At 36.6% G+C, this 21,927-nt stretch overlaps 2 protein-coding genes across 2 annotated transcripts; one reads left to right on the top strand and one right to left on the bottom strand.

Moving 5' to 3' along the window:
- Nucleotides 1-518: 518 nt before the first annotated feature.
- LOC110379077 (putative nuclease HARBI1) lies at nucleotides 519-4,110 on the top strand. The gene is made up of 5 exons (XM_049846295.2): nucleotides 519-935; nucleotides 1,424-1,620; nucleotides 1,907-2,036; nucleotides 2,336-2,477; nucleotides 2,665-4,110. The coding sequence occupies exons 1-5, from the start codon at nucleotides 627-629 to the stop codon at nucleotides 3,309-3,311; spliced, it is 1,425 nt and encodes a 474-aa protein (XP_049702252.2). The 5' UTR covers nucleotides 519-626; the 3' UTR covers nucleotides 3,312-4,110.
- Nucleotides 4,105-21,556, bottom strand: LOC110383649 (AP-3 complex subunit beta-2). Its single transcript, XM_064038772.1, has 22 exons — nucleotides 21,322-21,556; nucleotides 20,912-21,019; nucleotides 20,360-20,498; nucleotides 19,870-20,030; nucleotides 19,195-19,338; nucleotides 18,871-18,976; nucleotides 18,563-18,761; nucleotides 18,200-18,309; nucleotides 17,474-17,741; nucleotides 16,901-17,009; nucleotides 16,228-16,339; nucleotides 10,991-11,237; nucleotides 10,229-10,389; nucleotides 9,739-9,833; nucleotides 9,512-9,574; nucleotides 9,055-9,190; nucleotides 8,321-8,495; nucleotides 6,776-6,978; nucleotides 6,324-6,462; nucleotides 5,741-5,850; nucleotides 5,395-5,498; nucleotides 4,105-5,064 (listed from the first exon to the last, which is right to left on the bottom strand). Exons 1-22 carry the CDS (start codon nucleotides 21,426-21,428, stop codon nucleotides 4,914-4,916), a joined length of 3,147 nt encoding a protein of 1,048 aa, XP_063894842.1. The 5' UTR covers nucleotides 21,429-21,556; the 3' UTR covers nucleotides 4,105-4,913.
- Between the last annotated feature and the right edge of the window lie 371 nt (nucleotides 21,557-21,927).

Genomic DNA, 21,927 nt, shown 5'->3' with positions numbered 1-21,927 from the left:
CACGGCTAATAGCCGTCTGCAGTCTCGACGGAAAGGCGCCAGACACGTGACGTCATCGTTTTCCCGATTTTAGTGCTTCAACGTGCCGGATTGTGACACCATTTAATATCCTTTAGGTATTTATGCGTGCACTATATTTAGATACTTTTTAAGAGGTTCATTGCACCGGCCCTACTTCAGATAAAGCAGATATTTTGGTTTGAGTAAATAGCAGCTGCAGTTGGTATTTTAGTGGCGCGATCATAGTGGTGCTGTTGTAGTATGTAAATCTTTGTGATTCTATTGTAAACGCGATGATTTTGATTATGAACATACATAAGTAGGCTTACACTTGTTTTAAAAGAATGTCTCACAACATGGTTACACGTTTTATTTTCTTGTTCAGAAAGTTCACATACTTATGCCTATTTCAATAAATTGTATGAACACATACGAAACAGCTGACCAAATTGTAGCCTTTGGTAAAATAAAATTCTCCCAAAATCTGAAAATTACTTGACACTGCAACACAGAGCAAAGATTTTTTATGCTGACAACACTGACTCTAAAACGTCAAATTGTGCTTGACAAACAAAAATTCAAGCTGCGTTTATTTTATTTCAAAATAAACTTTATACACAGTAAAAATGGCCGAAAAACCACCGGAGGAAGGCTACATATCGGTAGTAGATGAAGAACCAGAAATTTTCGAGTTGCTTAAATGGGATACGTCGCATACTCAAAAACCAGAACAGCCACCGCGGCCTATTGAAAAACCAAGGAGTCCCGAGAAAAGAGTTTTGAAGCCCGCGGAATGCGATCCTTTCGATTTAAACGAATCGTCTTTTATAGAAACTTATAGATTGTCTAAGGATTTAACTAGAGATTTGTGCGAAGAGTTGAAACCTGTGATGCCCGATTCAACGAAATCAATTGAATTCTCTATTGAAAGCAAAGTAAGTATGCATACCGCGTTTATTGTGAAAGTAACAATACAATGTAATGACACGAAAACTTTCGGGTTCGGCGATTTAGCTTGGGTTTTACATTCATACGTTTTATTTTAAATTTATATGTTCTGTTTTTTATGGCTAGATAATGATTGTTTGCTATTTGTAGAATAATCTTTTGTTCTTACTATAAACCCTAAAAAAGGAACCAACAGATTTTCTTAAATATCAGTTCAATGTGGTATTTTAAGGTTGAAATTCTTGTGCAAGTATGGTAAACAAAAGGCCATTATTAAGTTAAACAATTTAGGAGTAGAGCATTGAAATTGTGAACTATAATCATAACACTAAACTCTTATTGTGTATTTCTCAGATATCTATATTGTTCTAAATTTTAGAACAACTAGAACTACAAGAAATTCCAAATGAAAAAATAAACATTTCATCATCCTCCGAGGCCTTTTTTAATAAACATTTAATTTCGAAAATTCCAGGTATTAGCAGCTCTAGCATTCTATGCATCAGGTAAATACCAGAAGACAATTGGAGGCAGAGGGGACCCCAGCATCACGCAGTACTTCGTGGGCACGGCTGTCCTGCAGGTCACAGAGGCTATGAACCATCCCTCGATTGTAAAGAAGTACATACACTTCCCACATTTGAGGCAGGAGAGGGATATTATTAAGGCCAAGTGAGTTTATGGAAGTAATAAAAACCATTATACACCAGCTTAATATACTTTCTAGTTTTATGCAACATTAATTTAATAATCTCTCTAGTCTCTTGTCAATTTTAATTTAATGCCAGACATTATTTTTAGACTGCAATAGTTGCTTATTTATTTAATGTTTATATGAGTAAAGCCCTGTTTGTGCCCCTAAAATTATAATTTGCTTTTCACTCAATCAAAATTAAATGATTCAATTCAAATTTTATTTACTGCTGAAAAGTTTCTAACAGACTTATTTACCTTTCAGATTCTACATGAAGTATGGCATACCCAATGTGGTAGGGTGTGTGGATTGCACACATGTGCCAATGGCTCGGCCTGATGATGACCAGAAGAGCCACTTCAATAAGTCTTACCATTCCAAGAAGGTGCAGATTGTAAGTATTAAAACTTGTATTACTTGTTATTGGTCCCCAGTACACATATTTAATCATTTTACTCTGATGAATATATTCACCACAAACCAGCTTGTCTTTTAATTAAAAAAATACTTACCTAAGTATGCATTGTGTGACTAAAAATATAACTTTTTATGTAATATTTTAAGTTTTTACATACTAACATTCACTCCCTTTTCATTCACGTCATCTCTGGCAATTCTTCCAACTATTTTCTGGTCTTGCTCTCCCTCTACATTCATATGTAATTATTCAAATTATGAATTTTTTGCCTTCAGATTTGTGACAGTGACTCAACAATAATAAGCGTGGATGCCACAGCTGGCGGCTCGTATTCACACGACAACATACTGAACAGACACGCCGTCAGGGTCGATCTGGATAGCCTCAACCATTCCGGAGAACCTTGCTGGCTTATTGGTGAGCTCAAATTGTTTCTTTTTGCTATAAATTAAGGTATATGAAGTTACAAACATTGGTATCGCATTTGGGTGCCACCACTATTTCAAGTAGATCAGATATTGTCGGTTCCTGAAAATTTTCCTCTACAAGGGAAGTTCGCAACTCTAGATCAAAATACTTATATTATTATTATTTGTTATTCCAGGTGGTCCACACTACACTCAAAAGACATATGTAATGACACCCATCCCGAAAATAACAAAGAAATCGCCAGTTTCACCGGAAAAGTATTACTCGAACATTCACGCACAAGCGCACGGCGCCGTTCTCGAAACTATCAAACAGTTGAAGACAAGGTGGAAATGTCTTCAAGCCAACTCCAACAAACAGTTTGACCCACCTACAGTAGCTATGATGATCGTAGCTTGCTGTGTACTACATAACATGTGCAACCGTAGAGGCTTACCTATAGTTCCTATGACCCAAACTGAAGAACGTTTGGAAGCTATGAAACAGAAGGTAGCTAACGGCCCCATACCTAGAAAGCAAGTTGAAGATGTAAACGGCACACAAGCAAGAGCAAGATTAGTTGAAAGACTGTGGAACGAACGTAGGATTGCACCGGAATGTGCTCCTAAGAAACGTATGTCGAAGAAGGACAGGATATTGGAGAACCACCAGGGTCAGTTGCGTCATCAGATGCAACCTCCTCAGCAGATGAGCCATCCGCCGCAGCAGTTGCATCAGAATCACCATGAAGATATGAGTAAGAGACCCCGTATTATCTCTATGACGACCCCGACGTATAGTTTAGGAGTGCCGCCCGGATGGGGTCACTATCCACAACACTGAGGGGGTCATTGGATATTGTATGAGGCAGAAAAGTCAGAGAATGGTAGTACGCTAAGCGAGTACCTATATTGGCAAAGTGAAGCAGATTCTTCGATTCCCGCATCGGGAGAGATAAGCCTTAAAATTATGAAGACAAATTACACTTTGATTATTTCAGTCATTGTGACTATTTTCGTATATTTCTGCGTTATGGCTATTTTCGTATATTTCTGGACAAGTATCAGTTAAAATTAGATTTTGGGCGAATCTGGTAGCCAATGCCTACTTTAATGATGGTGAAAAAGTGGCAAAAAGGACCTATATTATTTGCGGTATTTTGTGACAAATGGCTATGCATCCTCTCCGCAGTATTGCCTATAAAAACGTAAAATGTAACAGTGAGATTATGAATTTGATAATTTTTTTATACATTTTTATTAAGGTAGCTTTAGGTTTAAAAGTTTTGTTATAGTGTTCTTAACATTTCGACTTGAAATGAACGAATATGAAGCAAACCGATAATTTGTAGAATTTATGAGTAAATCCTAAATTTTATTAAAAGACTAAAATTCTCCTATGTATGATGTTTCATAAAGACTTGACAATGTTTTTTATTATAAACTTTTTTTATAATGATAGTAAGTTAAGTTATATTAAATTTATACAAGTATACATTGTGTTTGTCCATTTATGTTTGTTTTTCAGTAAAAAAGACATTGCGAGTAAACCGTTAAGTATTAATTTAGTGAAGAATTGGAAGGAATCTCAAAGGACATTGTATAACGTTAGTTTTTATAGAGAAATACACGCTGTGTAAATATTAATTGTTTTATTTATTTCTTTAATAATTTTCTTTGTAGACATTTACCAATAAGTATAATATTTTCCATATAACCTATTTCCTTATAATATATACGGAATATTTAACAGATTCTTTAGACTTTATAGATAGATCTTAGAAATAATTGATCTCATTGTAATTACAGTAGTTTTTCTAACAATTTCAAATAGTCTTACAAAAACTTATACATTTAAAATAGTGTTGTGAGTTTACCGCCATATCTTAATTCGGTATTTCATCGATATTGAAATTATCGACATAGTTTATGTCTCTACACATAAAACTATTATTTAAGGTAAGAAGGCCTAATTTGTCTTTTAGATAATTTTTAAATTGAATTAGTTACTATCTAATGATTTTAGAAATTAAAATTACATTTAGTAAAATCGAAGATTTTTTTTATAGGGCAGTACATTGACTAGAAGGGAGAAAACCTATTAATTTGGAATGTAATAACGTATTAGGTTTCTACAAAATATTCAAAATGTGTCTGCTTCAAAGTAGCTTATTTCTGGTGCGTGATTTAACATATTTATAAAATTAATCTACTTCCACGAAGATCAACTTTTTCAAATAGATCTTATAGACAAAATATAAGGTTTATTAAGGATAAATCGGCTCAGACAAGGTATTAAAATCCTTAGTTGTCGAAATACAAATAAAGTACATTTTGAACGTAAAAAAATAAGTTTTTTTTAGCTTTAAGTCTTCATAAATATTCAATCAGACGGCAACATAACATAAGGTACACAATACAGTAGTAAATAACCGTCACTATCAGGTTATGTCCTAGACAGCGCCTGCGCAACCTGGTTGGCGAGTAGTGAGGCGATGGCCATGTTCTGACAGTTGGCGGTGACGCGGGAACTATCCGCCTCACACCGGACTGAGAGGAGCACTAGGTCTTGTGAGGACATCATTCGGCCTGCGAATCTGTGAGGTATAAAAAATATTAAGGAAAATTCTCAATAAGGGTAATGTTTGTAGGATTTTTTTTATTATTAAGGAATTTTGTGGAAATGATTTATTTACCGATGTTATTGAATGTAGGTATGAAAAAAAAAAATGTTTTAACCCTCATATAAACCTTAATCATTACGTTGACAGATCGAAGAGGATCGATTATTATTTGTCGCTTTTTTGCAGATCTAAGAGAATCGATTATTATTTGTCGCTTTTATGACTTATGCCGCTGAGGTGAACGTAAAAGCGAAGTATCTCTTCGTACTTCCGAACTTAGCAATGACGAAGTATGAAAATTACCTGAGAAAATCTCCAGTAGACGTAATGGCTGCGACGTTAGCAGTCTCGAACACTCGTTTGCATATTGTTTGTTCATCTTCTACTTTTACTGCTTTCTTGTCACACTGCAATCAGAGCCCATATATTTACAACAATCTTTCCTTTCTCTCTATGTAAAGATAATGTAAAGGGTAAACAAAGGGAAAGAAAATACATCGCTGGCACGCTGCGAAAAAAGGGCCGAAAGTGTTTATATTATGCCTTTTCCTAAAAGTACGTAGGTAGCTGAAAATAGTCTTCATCTAAATTCAAAGAAGAAACAATGACATACAAACTTTTTTAAAGGTTTGTTCTATGGTGTACATACCTCAGTCATGCCCCTAAGTTTCTTATGTTCGGCGTCCCATCGCGACTGCGACATGGTGACAGCTCGCATCAACTCGCCCACCGGCGGCGTTATCGATACTGGCACTTCGCCTAGTAAAGAAATATGGGTTTATTAGAGTTTCTACTGATTGAATCTGTTATATATGGACCATTGAATTTTTTGTTTTAGATATTTGAGGAGCTAACAGTGATGACCTATCAATCCGTCGATGTGCGATTAGATGTTGAATTTACCTTTTAGCTCCATATAAATTTAATCTATATAAATAAAAATGAATTGTTGTTCGTTAGTCTGATTAAAACTCGAGAACGGCTGGACCGATTGAGCTGGTTTTGGTTTTAAAATGTTTGTAGAGGTCCAGGGAAGGTTTGAACGATACGAAGTTCACGAGATCAGCTAGTTATATAATAGATTTTATTTTTATAAATTGTGATAGATTGGTGTTTCAATAGGCAAGTTGAATTGGTAGGTTTTGACTGTCATAAAATTATCAACACCCTTGGCAGTCTCTACACTCATACTTTTAGAATGATCTTCCCACCTAAAAAAATAGCGATCTTACCTATAGAACTGATGATGGTAAACTCAATGGGCTGTATGGTGTCCGCGAAGTCGACTCCCAGCGTGACGGTGGCGGTGGCGGACGGGGATAGCAGAGGGATAGGCGCGAACTCGTGGATGTTTCGGGATCCTGTTAGTGTCTGCAAATATCGAGAGATCAGTCAAAAATATCGATAGGTCGATAAATATCGATATTGTATTAACGGAAATCGTTTAAATAAAACTAATCCTTAATGATAAACTTCGATAATAAATGGTAAAATGAAATCCGGAGTTTGGCATTTAAATTAGAAACAGATTAAAAATGTTTTTCTTTCGACGTCATCATTCAATTTTTTTGCTTAACTTGAACTTAATATAACAATGAAAACATTAATTAGGACTAAACTTTTTTTTTACTTTCGTTTTGAAGTTGAAAAAGAAATAACTACATAGAAAAGACAATAATCTCACCTTCTTATGCAGCCTAATATTAGTAACTTCATTGGCACTGTGATTCGTAAATATCAAATCTATCGCGCACATAGTGTGCGAGTATAGATGCGGCGCCCGCGACCAGCGCAGCGCGAGCACGGTGCCCGCCCAGCGAACGCGGCCCAGCACCTCCGTCGGCGTAGTGTTGATATGCGAAGGACCTACCGGCGTTATGCTGTCCGCTGGGGGAGAAAGATGGGATTTTTAAATAAATAGGGCACTAAAAAGTGTTTAAATATTGATTTAATAAAGTTTTTTTGGGGAAATTAAGACACTTCTAGGTCGGTTTTCGTGGTTAAACGCCTATTTAGGTTGCGCCGTGTGGATAAACGATAGGATTTTTACGTAAATTGAGCCTTGAAAAGTGATTACATTTTGATTTTGGAGTTTTTGGAAAATTCTACGTCTGTTTTCGTGGTTAAAGTGCGATGATATGAATTTTGAGGCGTAATTTTTTGTCCTAGAATCCATAGCTACTCCTGCATAGTTTTGCTTTGTGCTTGTCTAAAACACTGAGCACTATGGTTGTGAACACGCGGTGTATAGCAAATGGACGCGAGTATAGATGCGGCGCCCGCGACCAGCGCAGAGCTAGAACCGTGCCTCCCCACCGAACGCGGCCCAGGACCTCCGTCGGCGTAGTGTTCATGTGGGAAGGACCTACCGGCGTTATGCTGTCCGCTGAGGGAGAAACATGGGATTTTTTTACGTAAAGAGGCACTGGACAACATTAAGCTGACAAAAGGCTTCGTATAAATAAAGCTTCATCCGAGGACGAATCGCGCTTCGCCTGCGACAAATGCGGCAAAAATTGTCGCGCAGCTATTGGCTTACGGTAGATATACTTTGAAAGATTTATATTGAAGTAGTATAGATATAGTAGCCGATTTTTTGGAAAACACCATCACGAAACGTTCTAATTTTGTGTTCAAAGTGTAGAACCTCAATCAATGTTATGCTGTCAATGGTGGAAGTTAAAAGATTATCCTCGGTTTTAGAATCAACTTCTTGAATTGTGTGGTTATGCCAGCATTACTAAATCTGTGCTTAATGACATATCCCTATACAAAAAAAAAAAACTGTTTTTCAACTATCGAATCAAGTTTTTATCCCAACTCAATTTTTTTTAAGAAAACAATTTAAACCACGATCAACAGCCTACAACATGCAAAATACTCACCGTCCCCTATCCCTTGCGAGGGAGGAATGCTAGGGAGAGATAGGAATCCCCCGCACGTAGGGGTCATGGTGGGGAGAGAACTCGCCACCTCGTCTAATTCCAACAGCAGTTCTAAGTTAGTTAAACAACTAAATATTTTTTCTGGGAAGTTTGTTCTTTGCTGGGAAGTTTGTTCTTTACTGGGAAGTTTGTTCTTCACCGCTTCTTCTTCCGAGCCATAACACTAGGAAGTGGTGAAAGGGGAGCGTTTTGGGGTGCTGTCCTTTTGTATATTTGACAAAGTGAAAAAGTGCTAAAAACTAGCTTAATTTCAATAAACTATTTGACTTTGACAAAACACTTACCGTCCCCTATCCCTTGCGTGGGGGCCACACTTTGGGGAGATAGGAATCCCCCGCACGTGGGGGTCATGGTGGGGAGGGAGCTCGCCACCTCGTCCAGTTCCAACAGCAGTTCTAAGTTAGACTTCTCGTTTCTTTTCTGTTCTTTTTCCGTTTCTTTCGGTTGTTGAGCGTTTTGCTAAAAGAGAAGAATGGATTATTGTTAAGGTCTATATGAGAAACGGGATTGAGACGCGATAATCTACGTTCTACTGAAATGTGGTATGATAATGAATGAAACCATTTTATTTTTAAAAGACTTCAAAAATGGTTCTCTATTTGACCGCGTATATGTTTTTGACGCTAATTGCTCAATTTATCTTTAATGTTAATATACAATAGATGATATTAATAAATATATTTATTAACATAGAAGGCGATAAAATTTAATCATATTATGACACATGCGGAAAATAACAAATACATACTTACATAATAACATAAAATAACTAAATATAACAGTGCTCAGTAAATAAAACAAAAAATCAAATAACTTGTGCAGTCATTTATTGATATAAATAAATAAATACATATGTACAACTATATAAATAAACTTAATACAAAGAAACCAAATCCTACAAATACATCTAACAAGACCCGTATAAACTAATCTAAACTTTCACTCATATACTATAGAACACATTTTCCCAATTTTTCAAATATTTCTCCAATCAGAGTAATAAATCTTCAGTACATACCTTCTTATCACGAGGAACTTCATTCTTCTTACTAGGTTCTTCCTCACTGCTGTCGGCCGATTGTTCGGATTCACTGTCCGATCCGCTTTCCGATTCGCTGTCCGATTCACTGTCCGATGTGCCTGAGTTGGATGATCTAAGAGAAGGGCGCGAATATAAAAAGGGAAATGAGGAATGGAGTTACGGAAGAATACAGAATTTACTTTTTGCGTCCCACATTTGAAGTCGATACAGCCCTGTTACGAATATTCTGCTATTCTTAAGAGAAGTGAAGTTATATAAAATAATATGTACCACTATCCCCTGACCTCTCTCTGTTCGGCTTTCTCTTCAATTGGTACATTATAGTCTAGCTAGTGCTTGGGAAAGGACATACCTAGTCTACTTTTTAACGGGGTGTGGGAAGCGGTTACCTCGGGATGTGGACGCTAGTGTACTTATAATAAAATACACTTACCTGTAGTTGTTGGTTTCTTTCACAGGTTTTTCAGTCTTCTTATCTTCAGTAGCACTTTCTTCCCTGATTAAAAGAAGAAGAAAATTGCAAACATGTGCTATGCCATAAATCATAATAGAATTCTGATCAATAGTAGTCATGCAAAACTTAACAAATAACTGGTTTTAAATAGAATATAATTGAACAATTAGCAAAGGGTTGACCCTTTTTCAATAATAAATACTCACTCATCAGAAGAAGCCTCGGAGCTGCTATCTTCAGAAGACGATGAGGCCGACCCTGATCCACTGCTCTCCGGCTCAGAGTAGAAACTTTTGTTTTTCTATAAAAACAAACAGAGCACATTATTATTTACAGATTGTTTCTGTCACATATACTATGGGAAATTGGTTCATATTTTAAATATTTTATTTATTTATGTCAGCCCTATGTCAACATATAAAATCATCCATATAAAGTTATAGTAACCTCAATAGAGAAGGCTAAGCAGTTGATGATGATGAGTGATGGCAAGAAATGACAATCCATCCATTTGTGTTGAATCAGCGTGATTTGGGTTTAGCTGGTTTTCCTGATACCTAGTAATAAATCCATACGTAGGTACTGTGTGGCGACGTTTCCCAAACAAAATTGGACAAACGACAGTTGACCCCCTAATTTTGACGTCCCATCCAAATCCTCCCAATGAGTCCCTGTTCTATACGGCATACTGCATACCTGTGCGTCATGCGTGTCTTCAGATATAATGTGTTGCGCGGGCGCGGTGTCGCGCAGGTGCGCGGCGAGCGTGGCTCGAGGCCCGGCCGGCAGCGGCCTGTATCCGCCTGCTGCGGTGCCGATGTACTGGGAGAGAGAACCCACTGTGAACGTGCCGCGGTCTGGGGGAGAAATGGGAAGTTTAGTTAAAACAATCATAGTTGAAAATATTGGTAAGGTCAGTAAAAATTAAGCGACTGGTTTTGGCTATCAAACTCAGAAAATACGCTACAGTTTTGAGACATCTATTCAATCAAATACCTAAAAAATTATGTGCACCTAAGCGTATGCTCAAAGCATAAATTAATATATTTGATTGGTTCAATCGAATTAAAAAATATTCTTGAAATTCTAGGTATACACATTTTGCAATAAATTAATTTTGGAACTGTGTAAAAACTGTGTCCATATCACTATTTAATTTAATCTTATATATATAAAAATGAATTGCTGTTCGTTAGTCTCACTAAAACTCAAGAATGGCTGGACCGAATTGGCTTATTTTGGTTTTAAAATGTTTATAGAGGTCCAGGGAAGGTTTAAACGATACGAAGTTCGCGGGATCAGCTAGTTAAATAAATAAAATTATATCAGCTCATGATTTTAAACACAGACAATACTACACCAAAACCAGTCACTAAAATAGGTAAAAACAACTAAATATTACAAAAAAACCAGAAACAAACACAAGTAAAAAAAAAATCCAGACAAATAAACACTCACCTTTAAAACTACTCTGTATATCAGGCTTCGGCTTCTCCGGTAAGAATATATCGGCTACATACTTATGTAGCTGCTTGCCTGGCTGCGGCTCGATGAAGCGACGGAGCATTCGTGCGCGGTCGCGGACGTCATAGCTCACGTCGTAGCGAGCGAGGGATACTACGTAGCGACACACGGGAAGAGTGTCTGGTTGTGTCACTGACAGTTTTACTGCCAGCGATAGGAGTTGGAGCTTCACTAGCTCATCCTAGGACGAAACAAATCTGATTTTAGTAATTTTGTTGGAGATAAAAGTGCAGTGTAGTATTTTAAAGCTACGGCGTAGCATTTGCGCTCGGTCGCGGACATCGTAGCTGACGTCGTAGATAGCGAGGGAGACTACGTAACGGGTACACACGGGGAGAGTGTCTGGTTGTGTTACTGACAGTTTTACTGCCAGCGATAGTAGTTGGAGCTTTACTAGCTCATCCTAGAAAGATATTTAGTCGTTTAGGTCATTGTGTATTAGATTAATGCTACGGGCGGCGTAGCATTCTCGCTCGGTCGCGGACGTCGCACATAGGGGTATTTTGCATTTCTAGCCGGGCGAAACTAGAAAAACAAACTTCAATAGAAAATAAAAATTTTATGCTTGTTAGAAAGCCAGGTAACTACTGAACAAAATCCGACCATTTTCAGGCTCCTACTCCCTCGCCATCCAGCCACAAACCTCTCGGAACTTGATCATTGTGACATGCACTCGCGTCAGTTCTGACTACATTAAAAACGTACCGTGTTTGAAACCTCAGAACTTTTTTATTGTCAGCTATTTAACCAAAACGACTATGGATTATCATAATACAGATAAGAACAGTTTTATTTGTTAGGATTTAATAATGTTTACGTGTATTTTTTAAGGTTCAAAATCAATTTTTAAAGTTCAAAATGTTTGAACCGTTTTTTAATGAATTGTACTTTCCACAGTGAATATAGTTATCTTCCGAGTGCTTCCGGCTAATGATTTCTGTTGTAACGTATTACAAACACTGTCAGATGATAGATATTACACACATTAGGTGCTACTTTTTGCTACTTTTGACAGAACTTAGACGTTACTGCTGGTGTAAACTAAAAACAATTAACCATTATTTTCAAGCAAATTATTAAATGTTTTCTTTTTAATACGATTATTTATTGTTTTAGTCATACCAGGGAGCTCTAACTATAAACATTTAAGTAGAGAATACCTGTTCAATATGATTTTTATCTAATTAGTTAGTCAATAAAACCTTCTCCAAATCATGAATATTCCTTTATTTTATCATCGTATCAGCCCATAATACTCACTTTTGAATTAAGGCCGTCTCAATGGTTTTCTGTAAATATTAGTAAGTCCTATCTACTTTACAGCAGAAAAACCCGTACTAATAGTTTCGCCCGGCTAAAAATGCAAAATACCCCTATGTGCGTCGTAGCTGACGTCGTAGCGAGCGAGGGAGGCTACGTAGCGACACACGGGAAGAGTGTCTGGTTGTGTTACTGACAGTTTTACTACCAGCGATAGAAGCTGGAGCTTTACTACCTCGTCCTACATATAAATTATAATTTTGGTGAGATGATGTGTAGATTTGAATTTGTAGCTTTATTATAATTCATTCTATTATGAAAATTGGTAGGTTAAAAATATATAAAATAAAGTTTATATTGTATATAAAATAAGAGATTTTATATTATTTTATTGTAGGTTTGACTTTCTCGACTTTATGTCGGTTTTAATAGGTATCCCGTTCCGCAGCCCGCGGAAAAAAAGATATCTATGTCCCCCCTAGTCTGTTATTAAGTATTTTGTATGTATTATTTATTATATAGTGTATATGTATTTTGTAGTTGATGTGTTTGTTTGTGTTGTTCTTATCCTTCTTCTCCCTCTTCTAGGTTGTGATGATGACGAATGTTCGGTGTTAGATGATTGCTGTGTGTTCTGTTCCTGGATGGCTGGTCCCGCTTGCGTGCTTGGTGATGGATGCGTGTTTTGTGTGTCTGGTGTTTGTGTGTCAGTGTGTGAGTGTTGTGCTTCTACCGTTCGTACGAATACTGTGTCTCCTAATACTTTGCTGAGTATGATAGATGAATGTATGGCTGCTTGTTTTTGGAGTATGTGAATGTTAATTGAAGCGTCTAATTGGTCTATGTATTTTTCAATGCTTTTTGCAACGATGCCCGTTACGCCTACTACTATCGGAATGACAGCCGTTTGTGTATTCCACAACCGGCTGATTTCAGTTTTCAGAAGATGGTATTTGCTTAATTTTTCTATTTCTTTGGCTCCTATGTTGTAATCTGACGGTACGGTAATATCTATTAAATATGTTTTGTTACTAGTTTTATCTGTATATATAAGGTCTGGTCTATTGTGTGTAACAGTGACATCGGTTTGGACGGGCATTTCCCACATGATTTTGGCTGTTTCGTTTTCTTTTACTTGTGGTTGCACTAGTGTTTCCTTCCACCAGAGGTTGGCAACTTCTATTTTATGTTTTTTTGCAAGACACCAGTAGACGTATTGGACAAGATTATTATGTCGTCGGACATAGTAGGTCCCCGCTAATTTTTCGCAACCAGATATAATATGCTGCGTAGTTTCGTCTTTAGTGACGCAGAGGCGGCATTTTCCGTCTACTGGCTCTTTCAATATATCACGCTGATGTTGTTTGGTCATAACGGCTTGATCCTGTATTGCAAAAATGGATGACTCTATAGTTGGTGGAATTTGTTGTTTTTTAATCCATTTAAACGAAAGTTCTCTATCTATATTAGCTTGATCTAGTACTTTTTTGGGAAACTGTCCGTGTAATTGCTTACTTCGCCATACTGTATTTTGTTGTTTAATTATTGCTTCTTTGATTTCTTTGTCTGTGTGTTGGTTTCTTTGTGTTAAGTGTAGCTGTGTTTCTATTTCCTCTGCTTCTTTTATTATTGAGTATTTAACCCTATTTTTATAGTGTTTCGTTATTGTTTCAATGAGATGGTCCCTATTTGTATTGAGGTATTGTTTATATTTAAGTATTTGTGTTTTGTACATATATTCTACATTTAAAAGTCCTCTCCCTCCTTGTGCTATTGGTAAATAAAGCCTCTGTACGTCTGCTTTCTGTTGGTGTGCCTTATTTATTGCTAATAATTTTCTAGTTTTTATGTCTATTGCTTTGAGATCGCTGCTTTTGTAGTTTATTATTCCGAAAGAGTATAGTAACACTGGAATTGCGTAAGTATTGATACCTTTAATAAGGTAACGGGATGTGAGTTGCGTGTTTAGTAATTTTTTAACTCTTCTATAATACTCTTTGGTTATTTGATCCCTAATAACACTATGTTCTATTTTTCCTGATTCATGAACTCCTAAATATTTATAGCTATCACCTATGGCAAGTTGTTTGAATGTATCCCCACTTAATAAAATATGGCCCTCTCCTATTGTGCTGCTTCTCTGTCCTGAGTCTATATGTAATATATTGCATTTATCAAGCCCAAATCTCATCCCTATGTCATTTGTAAATATCTCTATACTGTCTAATAAAACTTTCAGGTTATTTCTACTGTTTGTGTAAATCTTTAAATCGTCCATGTAAAGTAAATGATTGATCCAGTAACTATCTCTAAGTTTGTACCCTTTTAATTCGTATTTGTTAAGTATGTATGAAAGAGGATTGATTGCCAAACAAAATAGCAAAGGAGAGAGGGAGTCGCCCTGAAATATTCCGCGTCTGATGTAAATCGGATCCGTGGTTATGGAGTTTTGGGAGCCTCGCGCTGTCATCACTACTCTCCACGAAGGCATTGAGAGTCTAAGAAATTTCTTGACTACAGCAGGACATTTGTAAATGTCCAGGATCTTAAGGAGCCATTCGTGAGACACGCTATCGAAAGCCTTTTGGTAGTCAATCCATGCCATGCTCAGGTTCTTGTGTGAGCGACTTGCGTCTTCTAAAATGGCCTTGTTAACCATGAGGTGGTCTTTGCATCCCCTGGCACCGCGCCGACAACCCCTTTGTTCTACTGCCATTATGTTGTTCTCATGGCAGTGATGGTAAAGTGTATTAGCTAAGATGGAGGTTAACACTTTGTATATGCTTGATAGACAAGCGATAGGCCTCCAATTTTTGGGATCTTCAGTGTTTTCATTTTTGGGTATCAATATTACCTGACCCGTCGTAAACCATTCCTCTATCGCTTCCCCCCCTGAAATTAAATTCGTGAATAGTTGTGCTAAATATTTATGTGCGCTAGTGAAATATTTTAAATAATAATTTTGTATCTTATCTATTCCCGGTGTTTTCCAATTAAGTAACTTCTTAACTGCAATTTTAACTTGGTCTTCTGTAATCTCTTCTTCATTTATTGTGGTAACCTCATTTGATGAAATTTCTATTTCTGTAATCCAATTAGCCTCCCCATTATATTGAACTGGTTGTGATAATATTGATTCCCAAAATTGTTGAACACTTTCTTTACTAGGTATATTTACATCAGCGTTGCTTTTAGCCCCTAAACTTCTATATAACCTATGTTCATTTTCTTTAAATAATTTATTTTGTTCTTGTTTTGTATTCATAACGTCGTATCTTTTTATTCTACCTGCAAGTGCTTTTACTTTTTGTTTGATGATTTCTGTTGTGTTGTCGTGATCGTTTTCGTTTTGAATATTGTATTTAGTGTATAGTTTGTCTTTTATTTTTTGCATTCTACGTGTATTAATTTCGCGTTTAATTTCTAGTAGTTGTCCTAATTCTTTCCTAAACTTTTCTATTTTAGTTTTTATTCTTCTTTTCCAAGGTGGTTCTGATTTTTGTTTTATTGTGTCTTTCGGTTTAAAAGGAGTTTGATTATTGTTAATTATTAGAGTTTTGGCGGCTGCATAAATGACATTGTTAATTTCGCGAAGACTACTGTATTATTTAAACCTGTATAAAATAAGAGATTTTATATTATTATTATTTAAACCTGTATAAAACAGGAGATTTTATATAATTATTCTTTAGAGCTGTATAAAATAAGAGATTTTATACAATAATTCTTTAAAGCTGAAAAAAAAGACAATTCCAAAACTTTTGACTTTTCTGCAGGTTTTCTTGTGAAAGTTTTATCTTGGCAGATTGATAAATAAGAGACAAAGAGTTATTTATTTGAAAAGGTGGTTGATAGATAGAAATATTACTTTTGTAGGTCAAGTTTGCAAAATAATATTAGTATATGTGTACCTGATCAGCGAAGCTAGCCGCCATATGCGCGAGCACTGCCGCTGCCCGCGGATGCGGCGCCCCGTGCTCCGCCACCAGCCACACCGCCGCCGCGCGGGCTGCACCCGCTAGTCTACGGACAAATCATACATTTAACACGCTATTTGTATTTATATTAGGTATTGAGATTTAGGTCAAATGTTCCTCTTACAGAGTGAACTGCAGGTTTAAACGCTTTATAGGGCTTGATAGGCGATTCAACTCTGACACTATAGTCAATATAGTATCAGACTTTTCTGAGATCCGCCTGAAGGTCTCTGATGTGAGATTATTTCAACGATATCTATCTACTGAATTACATTCGGGGACGCCGGCTTTACGCCCCGGTCCAAATATGTTGCTTAGAAAATCAAGAGTCTACGAATGCCTCAAAATATTTCTCAGTTTTTTTTAGATATATGGAAACTATTCGCACTTAGATCTTCTAAAAGACGTCATCAATAGACCGATATAATTTATATTTTCAATGGCAGATGAATAACAGTAATCACCTAATATCTCACCATCTACAGCAAAACTTTTTGGACTAACATGTTTGCCAATTCATCTGGTATAACATTTTTACTCTTTATACAAACAATACCCAACAAAACATTTTATTCATCAAATAAACAAGTCAATATTTAATTATTACCTGTCAGAACGCAATAACTTAGCAGCTCTGGACACAGCGGCGCGGGCGGATGTGGCGCCGCCACCCACCACGCGCTTCACCACCACTACGGCTTCACATACCACCCATTCTAACAACATCATTTATTTCATTAATTTTAATATGCAATTTATTAAGGAACAGGACAGTAAGAAGAAGAATTTAACGTTGCCTTTTGTTGAACTATTTAGGGCGAAAACAATTACACTGTTTCTTTTAAGTTCATTACTTTTTCTTTCGCTAAAGGACTAAAAGTTAGGAGACTTGTGAATGTAGCTATATGTAGATAATGAATTCAATTATGTAGACTCTTAGAGTTACAGCCTTACAAGAAGACCAAAGAAGCGATGGACAGATTGTGTGAAAGACGGGCTACAAGAGTAGGTATTACTACTGAGAAGTCTTGATGTCTAGAATGTGACGGAATAAATGCTTAAGAGACCAGTAATAATGAATTGAGATAAGAGCAAGGGAATGATAACGATTTACAAAAATAAAGCGGCAGCTATATTTCATAAAAAAAAACCACAACATAAAAAAAAACTTTCAACTCACCATCTTTACTAGACAACAAATGTAAGAGCCCATTCAGACACGTCTCCGTCTCGGAATGTATCGCAACAGCCAGCCTGCCTATCGCCTGTATAGTGGCCCCGGCAAACGCCTTGTCGCTGCACGTCACGTACGTCTGGAACTCCCTTAGTATGACCCCGGCACTGGCTTCTGTCGCCAAGTTGGTTAAAATCTCCAGTTTTAGAAGTTTTATGTGCGTAGGGTCCGAGTTGCGCACGAAAAATGATTTTAGGAATGGTTCGAAGAGTGCCTGTAACAATAGTGTAGGTTAGTGATAATGAAAAAAAAATGTAGGTAAGTACTTAATAGTGTCAAAAAAACAATAATGATGTATATTTCTGCTGTTCTTCAGGAAAAAGAAGCTTGACGATTTAAAGTACAATTGAAATCTATTTTATTATATGCGCAGACAGGAATTTAAATACTAATCAAAGTCAAGCTAATAATCCATTTTATAGGAAATTGTAGTCATTGCTAATTTTCTATAGGTACGACCTACAATTTCAATTTTATTAATGATATTTAAATACCTATCGTAAATTGCAATATTTTATTTATTGAAATGTACTTATTACACAAGAGAACCTGCAAATGCAATATTTTTAATAAGCTAACTAGGACTTCAAAATAATTATAACCACACAATATTTTTGTTTTCTTTTTAAAAACGATATTATAGCATAAGAAGCTGATAAAGTGATAACATACCCGCCTGGTGACAGTAAGCGCGGCGATGGAGTTGAGCACGACGCTCTGCACTTCCAGCGGAGCGCGAAGCAGACGAACCATTGCTTTAGCAACTGGAGGCAGCTCTTGAGCTAAAACAAGAAAATTTATCTTTTATAAAGAAGCATAATTTTAATTAATTCATAAAATTATCTAAAATTTTAATGCTCTATTATCCGTTTAAATCATAGATAAGTGCGCATCTTTCTCTTGCGTGTTTCTGAAAATTTAATTTGATGGAACTCTTAAGGTTATATTTTTTGGATAGCCGTCATGTGTCAATATTTTCAAGCAAGTAAGCGAACATTTTTCATATGCCAATTTAATTGAACATTTATCATTCACCAGGTCCACAATGATAGAACAGCTGTGCGACAGCGAGCACGACTCCGGAGTTGCGGCTCTGCAGCAGCGGCTTGGCGGCGCGGAGCAGGAGTCGGTGGTCGGCGTCCAGCGAGGGGGACGTGGACGAGTGCTTGCGCGGAGTACCGTCGCTTTCCGACTCGTAGAACGGCTTGTCTGTGTCGCTGTCGCTTGAGTACGTCTGGGAAACAGCGTGGAATATTATTAATTTGAACACTTGCGTCTCTAGGAGACAGAAGACAATAATTAGAGCTATAGAATCGAGCAAATATTCAACCTAAGATTCGTACCTCAGAGTTGGGGTCTGCAAAGCAAGTCTTAGCATACACGGTGAGCACGTTGAGCAAAGTGAGCTGTCCCCACTCGTCTACGTCTGCTAGTAAAGAGCACAGTTTTCTGAAAGTAAAAATATTTATTTATAACTAATGGTGAATTTTTAATTATTTTTATATTATCATTAGATACTCTGTCGACTCAGTATGGAACTGTGAAAATGGCTGTGTAATTTGTAACGAAAATTATAGAACTAATTAAACAACTTACGTTAAATATATTGATTGATTGTAGAAATAGTTATTGCAATAAGATTAAATACCAGCACATTATAACTTTACCTGTAACTCCTATGAATAAGACTCATGCGTTCCCCGCACACTTCAGAAAACGCCATAGCAGCTGACCCAACGACGAGAGGCGCTTTGTCTGATAACAACTTGTCTATTATCGATACTAGTTCTTCTTTCTGTTCTGGGTCTAAGCTGTGAAAGAAAAATACAGAATTAGGCCTTTTAATTTTTCATGTGGGCAATCATCAGTATGGGACCAGTATCATGTGGATGTAGCAGGAGGGAGTCCGATTTTAATGGACTAGATCTGGACCCAGGGCTGCGGTGACTCTTTCGAACAACCGCACAGTCTACGCACATAGAATTAGGCCTGCAAGCCCATGAGTGTTTACATAAGTATCATAGACTAGACATGTAATGGTTATACTCATCTGCATATATAACTCTTTGCTTGCTTCACTTTAGATACCATGTTATTAAAAGAACTGATAAAATTGATCTTTTCACTCTTATAAAAGAAGCTAACATCGTGAGGTACTCACATAATATTATCTGATTTATAACATGTTTGGACTTTAAAAGAGACTATGACCCTTGAGTTTGTTCCGGCGTTTCTTCTCAGGGATCAGTCAGTTAGGAAATGCCACCCCCAGCGTTCTTAAAATGACGTGTAAAAGTGATGTACTTGCAAAATAAACGATTTAATTTCATTTCAGTTCTTACCTATATAACTTAGGTATAGCATGAGCAGCAGTCTTCCTGACATAGGGTGACATGTCACTGGCAGAGTCTCTGATGGCTAGCATCACTATAGGAACTATCATTGGCACACGGATAGACGAGAGTACTCGGAGAGCACTGGCACGGATCAATTGGTTTGGGTCCTGTAGACAAAGAAAAGAATATGGTGTAAAACTTAGTTTTTGTAATCATCGATTAACTAATTGCTACTACAGCAGAGATTTTCTTACAAATTAAAAATGTTACAAGGCACACAGTATTAGTGTATAATCTATGGCACACACTATAAGCAAAAGTAGTTTTTCGTATAATTTATTTCTATATCAATAATAAAGCTAAAATCGAATTAAAGAGGAAATGTTCTAAAGCAAGCAGATAACAAGTATGCTCCAATTTCAAGTACATTTTCTATTTATCACTTGCGGCTCTGATACTTCTTCTAGTTTAGTCATTAAAGTATATATTTACTTACTTTAAGAGCTCTCTGGAAGGTGCTGATAGACAACAGTGCAAGATCCTGCTGCTCCTCAGCATACCTAACCAAGTAGACATACACCAGCTTCTTCACTTCTATGTTTTTTGATACCACATTCTTAACTACCGCTGGAAACCTGTGGGAATAGTTTTATTGGATAAAGTTTCTTAAATGAAACTTAGATGTACGTTATGTATAAAAATGTATGTAAACATACATCCATTGACACTTTTGAGTTTATTCTTCATTTTAACATCTTTGGCAGTCATTACAGGTAGTCAGAAACCAGAAAGTCGGACAACCAGTTTTACCGTGGGATATTAGGATGCCCAGGTCACATAGGAAGTTGTTAAACCGGTTGGAAAAAGGCTAGGCAGATGATGATTACTATGATATTTTGTTCATCCAACAATATTGATCTTCTTACATCAAGGTGGCAACCTATCAATCTCATTAGCATTTTCTAAGGACTTAAAAGTGAAAGTTGAACAATCAGTAGAGCATAGACACAAAATTAACTTTATTATTGGTGTTCCAACAAATACTTACAAGTCTGATGCATCCCTGCCTTTGGCTATCATGCCAATGATTCTCTTCATAGCCTCCAGCTTCAAAGAATCTTTGGAGCCATCCAACATGAGTTTCAAGTCTTCATTCCTAAAAATAACAGAGTATTTAGCAAACAGACACAATTTAAGACATTTCCCTTTAGGTTTGTATGTAAATATGGAACTATTGGTGGTATAGGACTGTTTAATTAGGGTTCAAAATACAGTTTTTTGAGGAAACACTGAATAAATAGCAGTGCATGATGAAAATTTGTACCGTTTTATTGATGGGTAAATAACATCATTTTACTGTGAACTATGCCAAAAACTATTTGAAAAGGTTGTTTATTGGACAGTAATTTAATCAAGAGTGATATAATCATAGTTAGTAGTAAGAGTATGGATATTTACTTCTTGTAATCAGGTTGGAAAAACGCCCCGGACGCTGGATCGTTAGCCGGGTATTCCACCTCACCCATAACCACTTTATCATTATTATAAGATGTCGTGCCCGACATTTTGAATAATATAACACTATAAACACTTCACTGGACACCTATTCTTATTTAAATATTTGTGTTCAAACTTTTTCAATCAGAGAAATCGCAACATTTCATTTCACTTGACAGTTTTGACGTTTGCTTGTTGACGTTGAACAAGCAATGTTATGTCAAAGTTGCGTTTTGTTCGTCATTTCTGAGTTGGTCCCTTTTTGTACAAAAAGTTTTAAAATTGTATTAAACCAATATTAAACCACGTAAATAAACCAGAATTCATATTTTTATGCCCTTACTCCGATTCCAGGGTTCAGTAATAGGCAGAAACATAGGAATGCATTGTAACTATTCTGCCCTTGATGGGACAGCAGACGTATCTTGAATGAGTGCTGTGCCCCAGTCTAGAAATCATTTCTTTGTAATGAGTTTTGAATTTGCTTATACAAGTCCGGAATTAATTAAAGTTATAAATAAGGTAGCGCTATCAGTAATCGAATAAGAATTGTACCCATTCCCACTT

The sequence above is a fragment of the Helicoverpa armigera genome, chromosome 17 (assembly GCF_030705265.1).
Source record: "Helicoverpa armigera isolate CAAS_96S chromosome 17, ASM3070526v1, whole genome shotgun sequence".
NCBI classification, from domain to species: domain Eukaryota; kingdom Metazoa; phylum Arthropoda; class Insecta; order Lepidoptera; family Noctuidae; genus Helicoverpa; species Helicoverpa armigera.
This window is presented reverse-complemented; position numbering and strand designations above follow the sequence as displayed.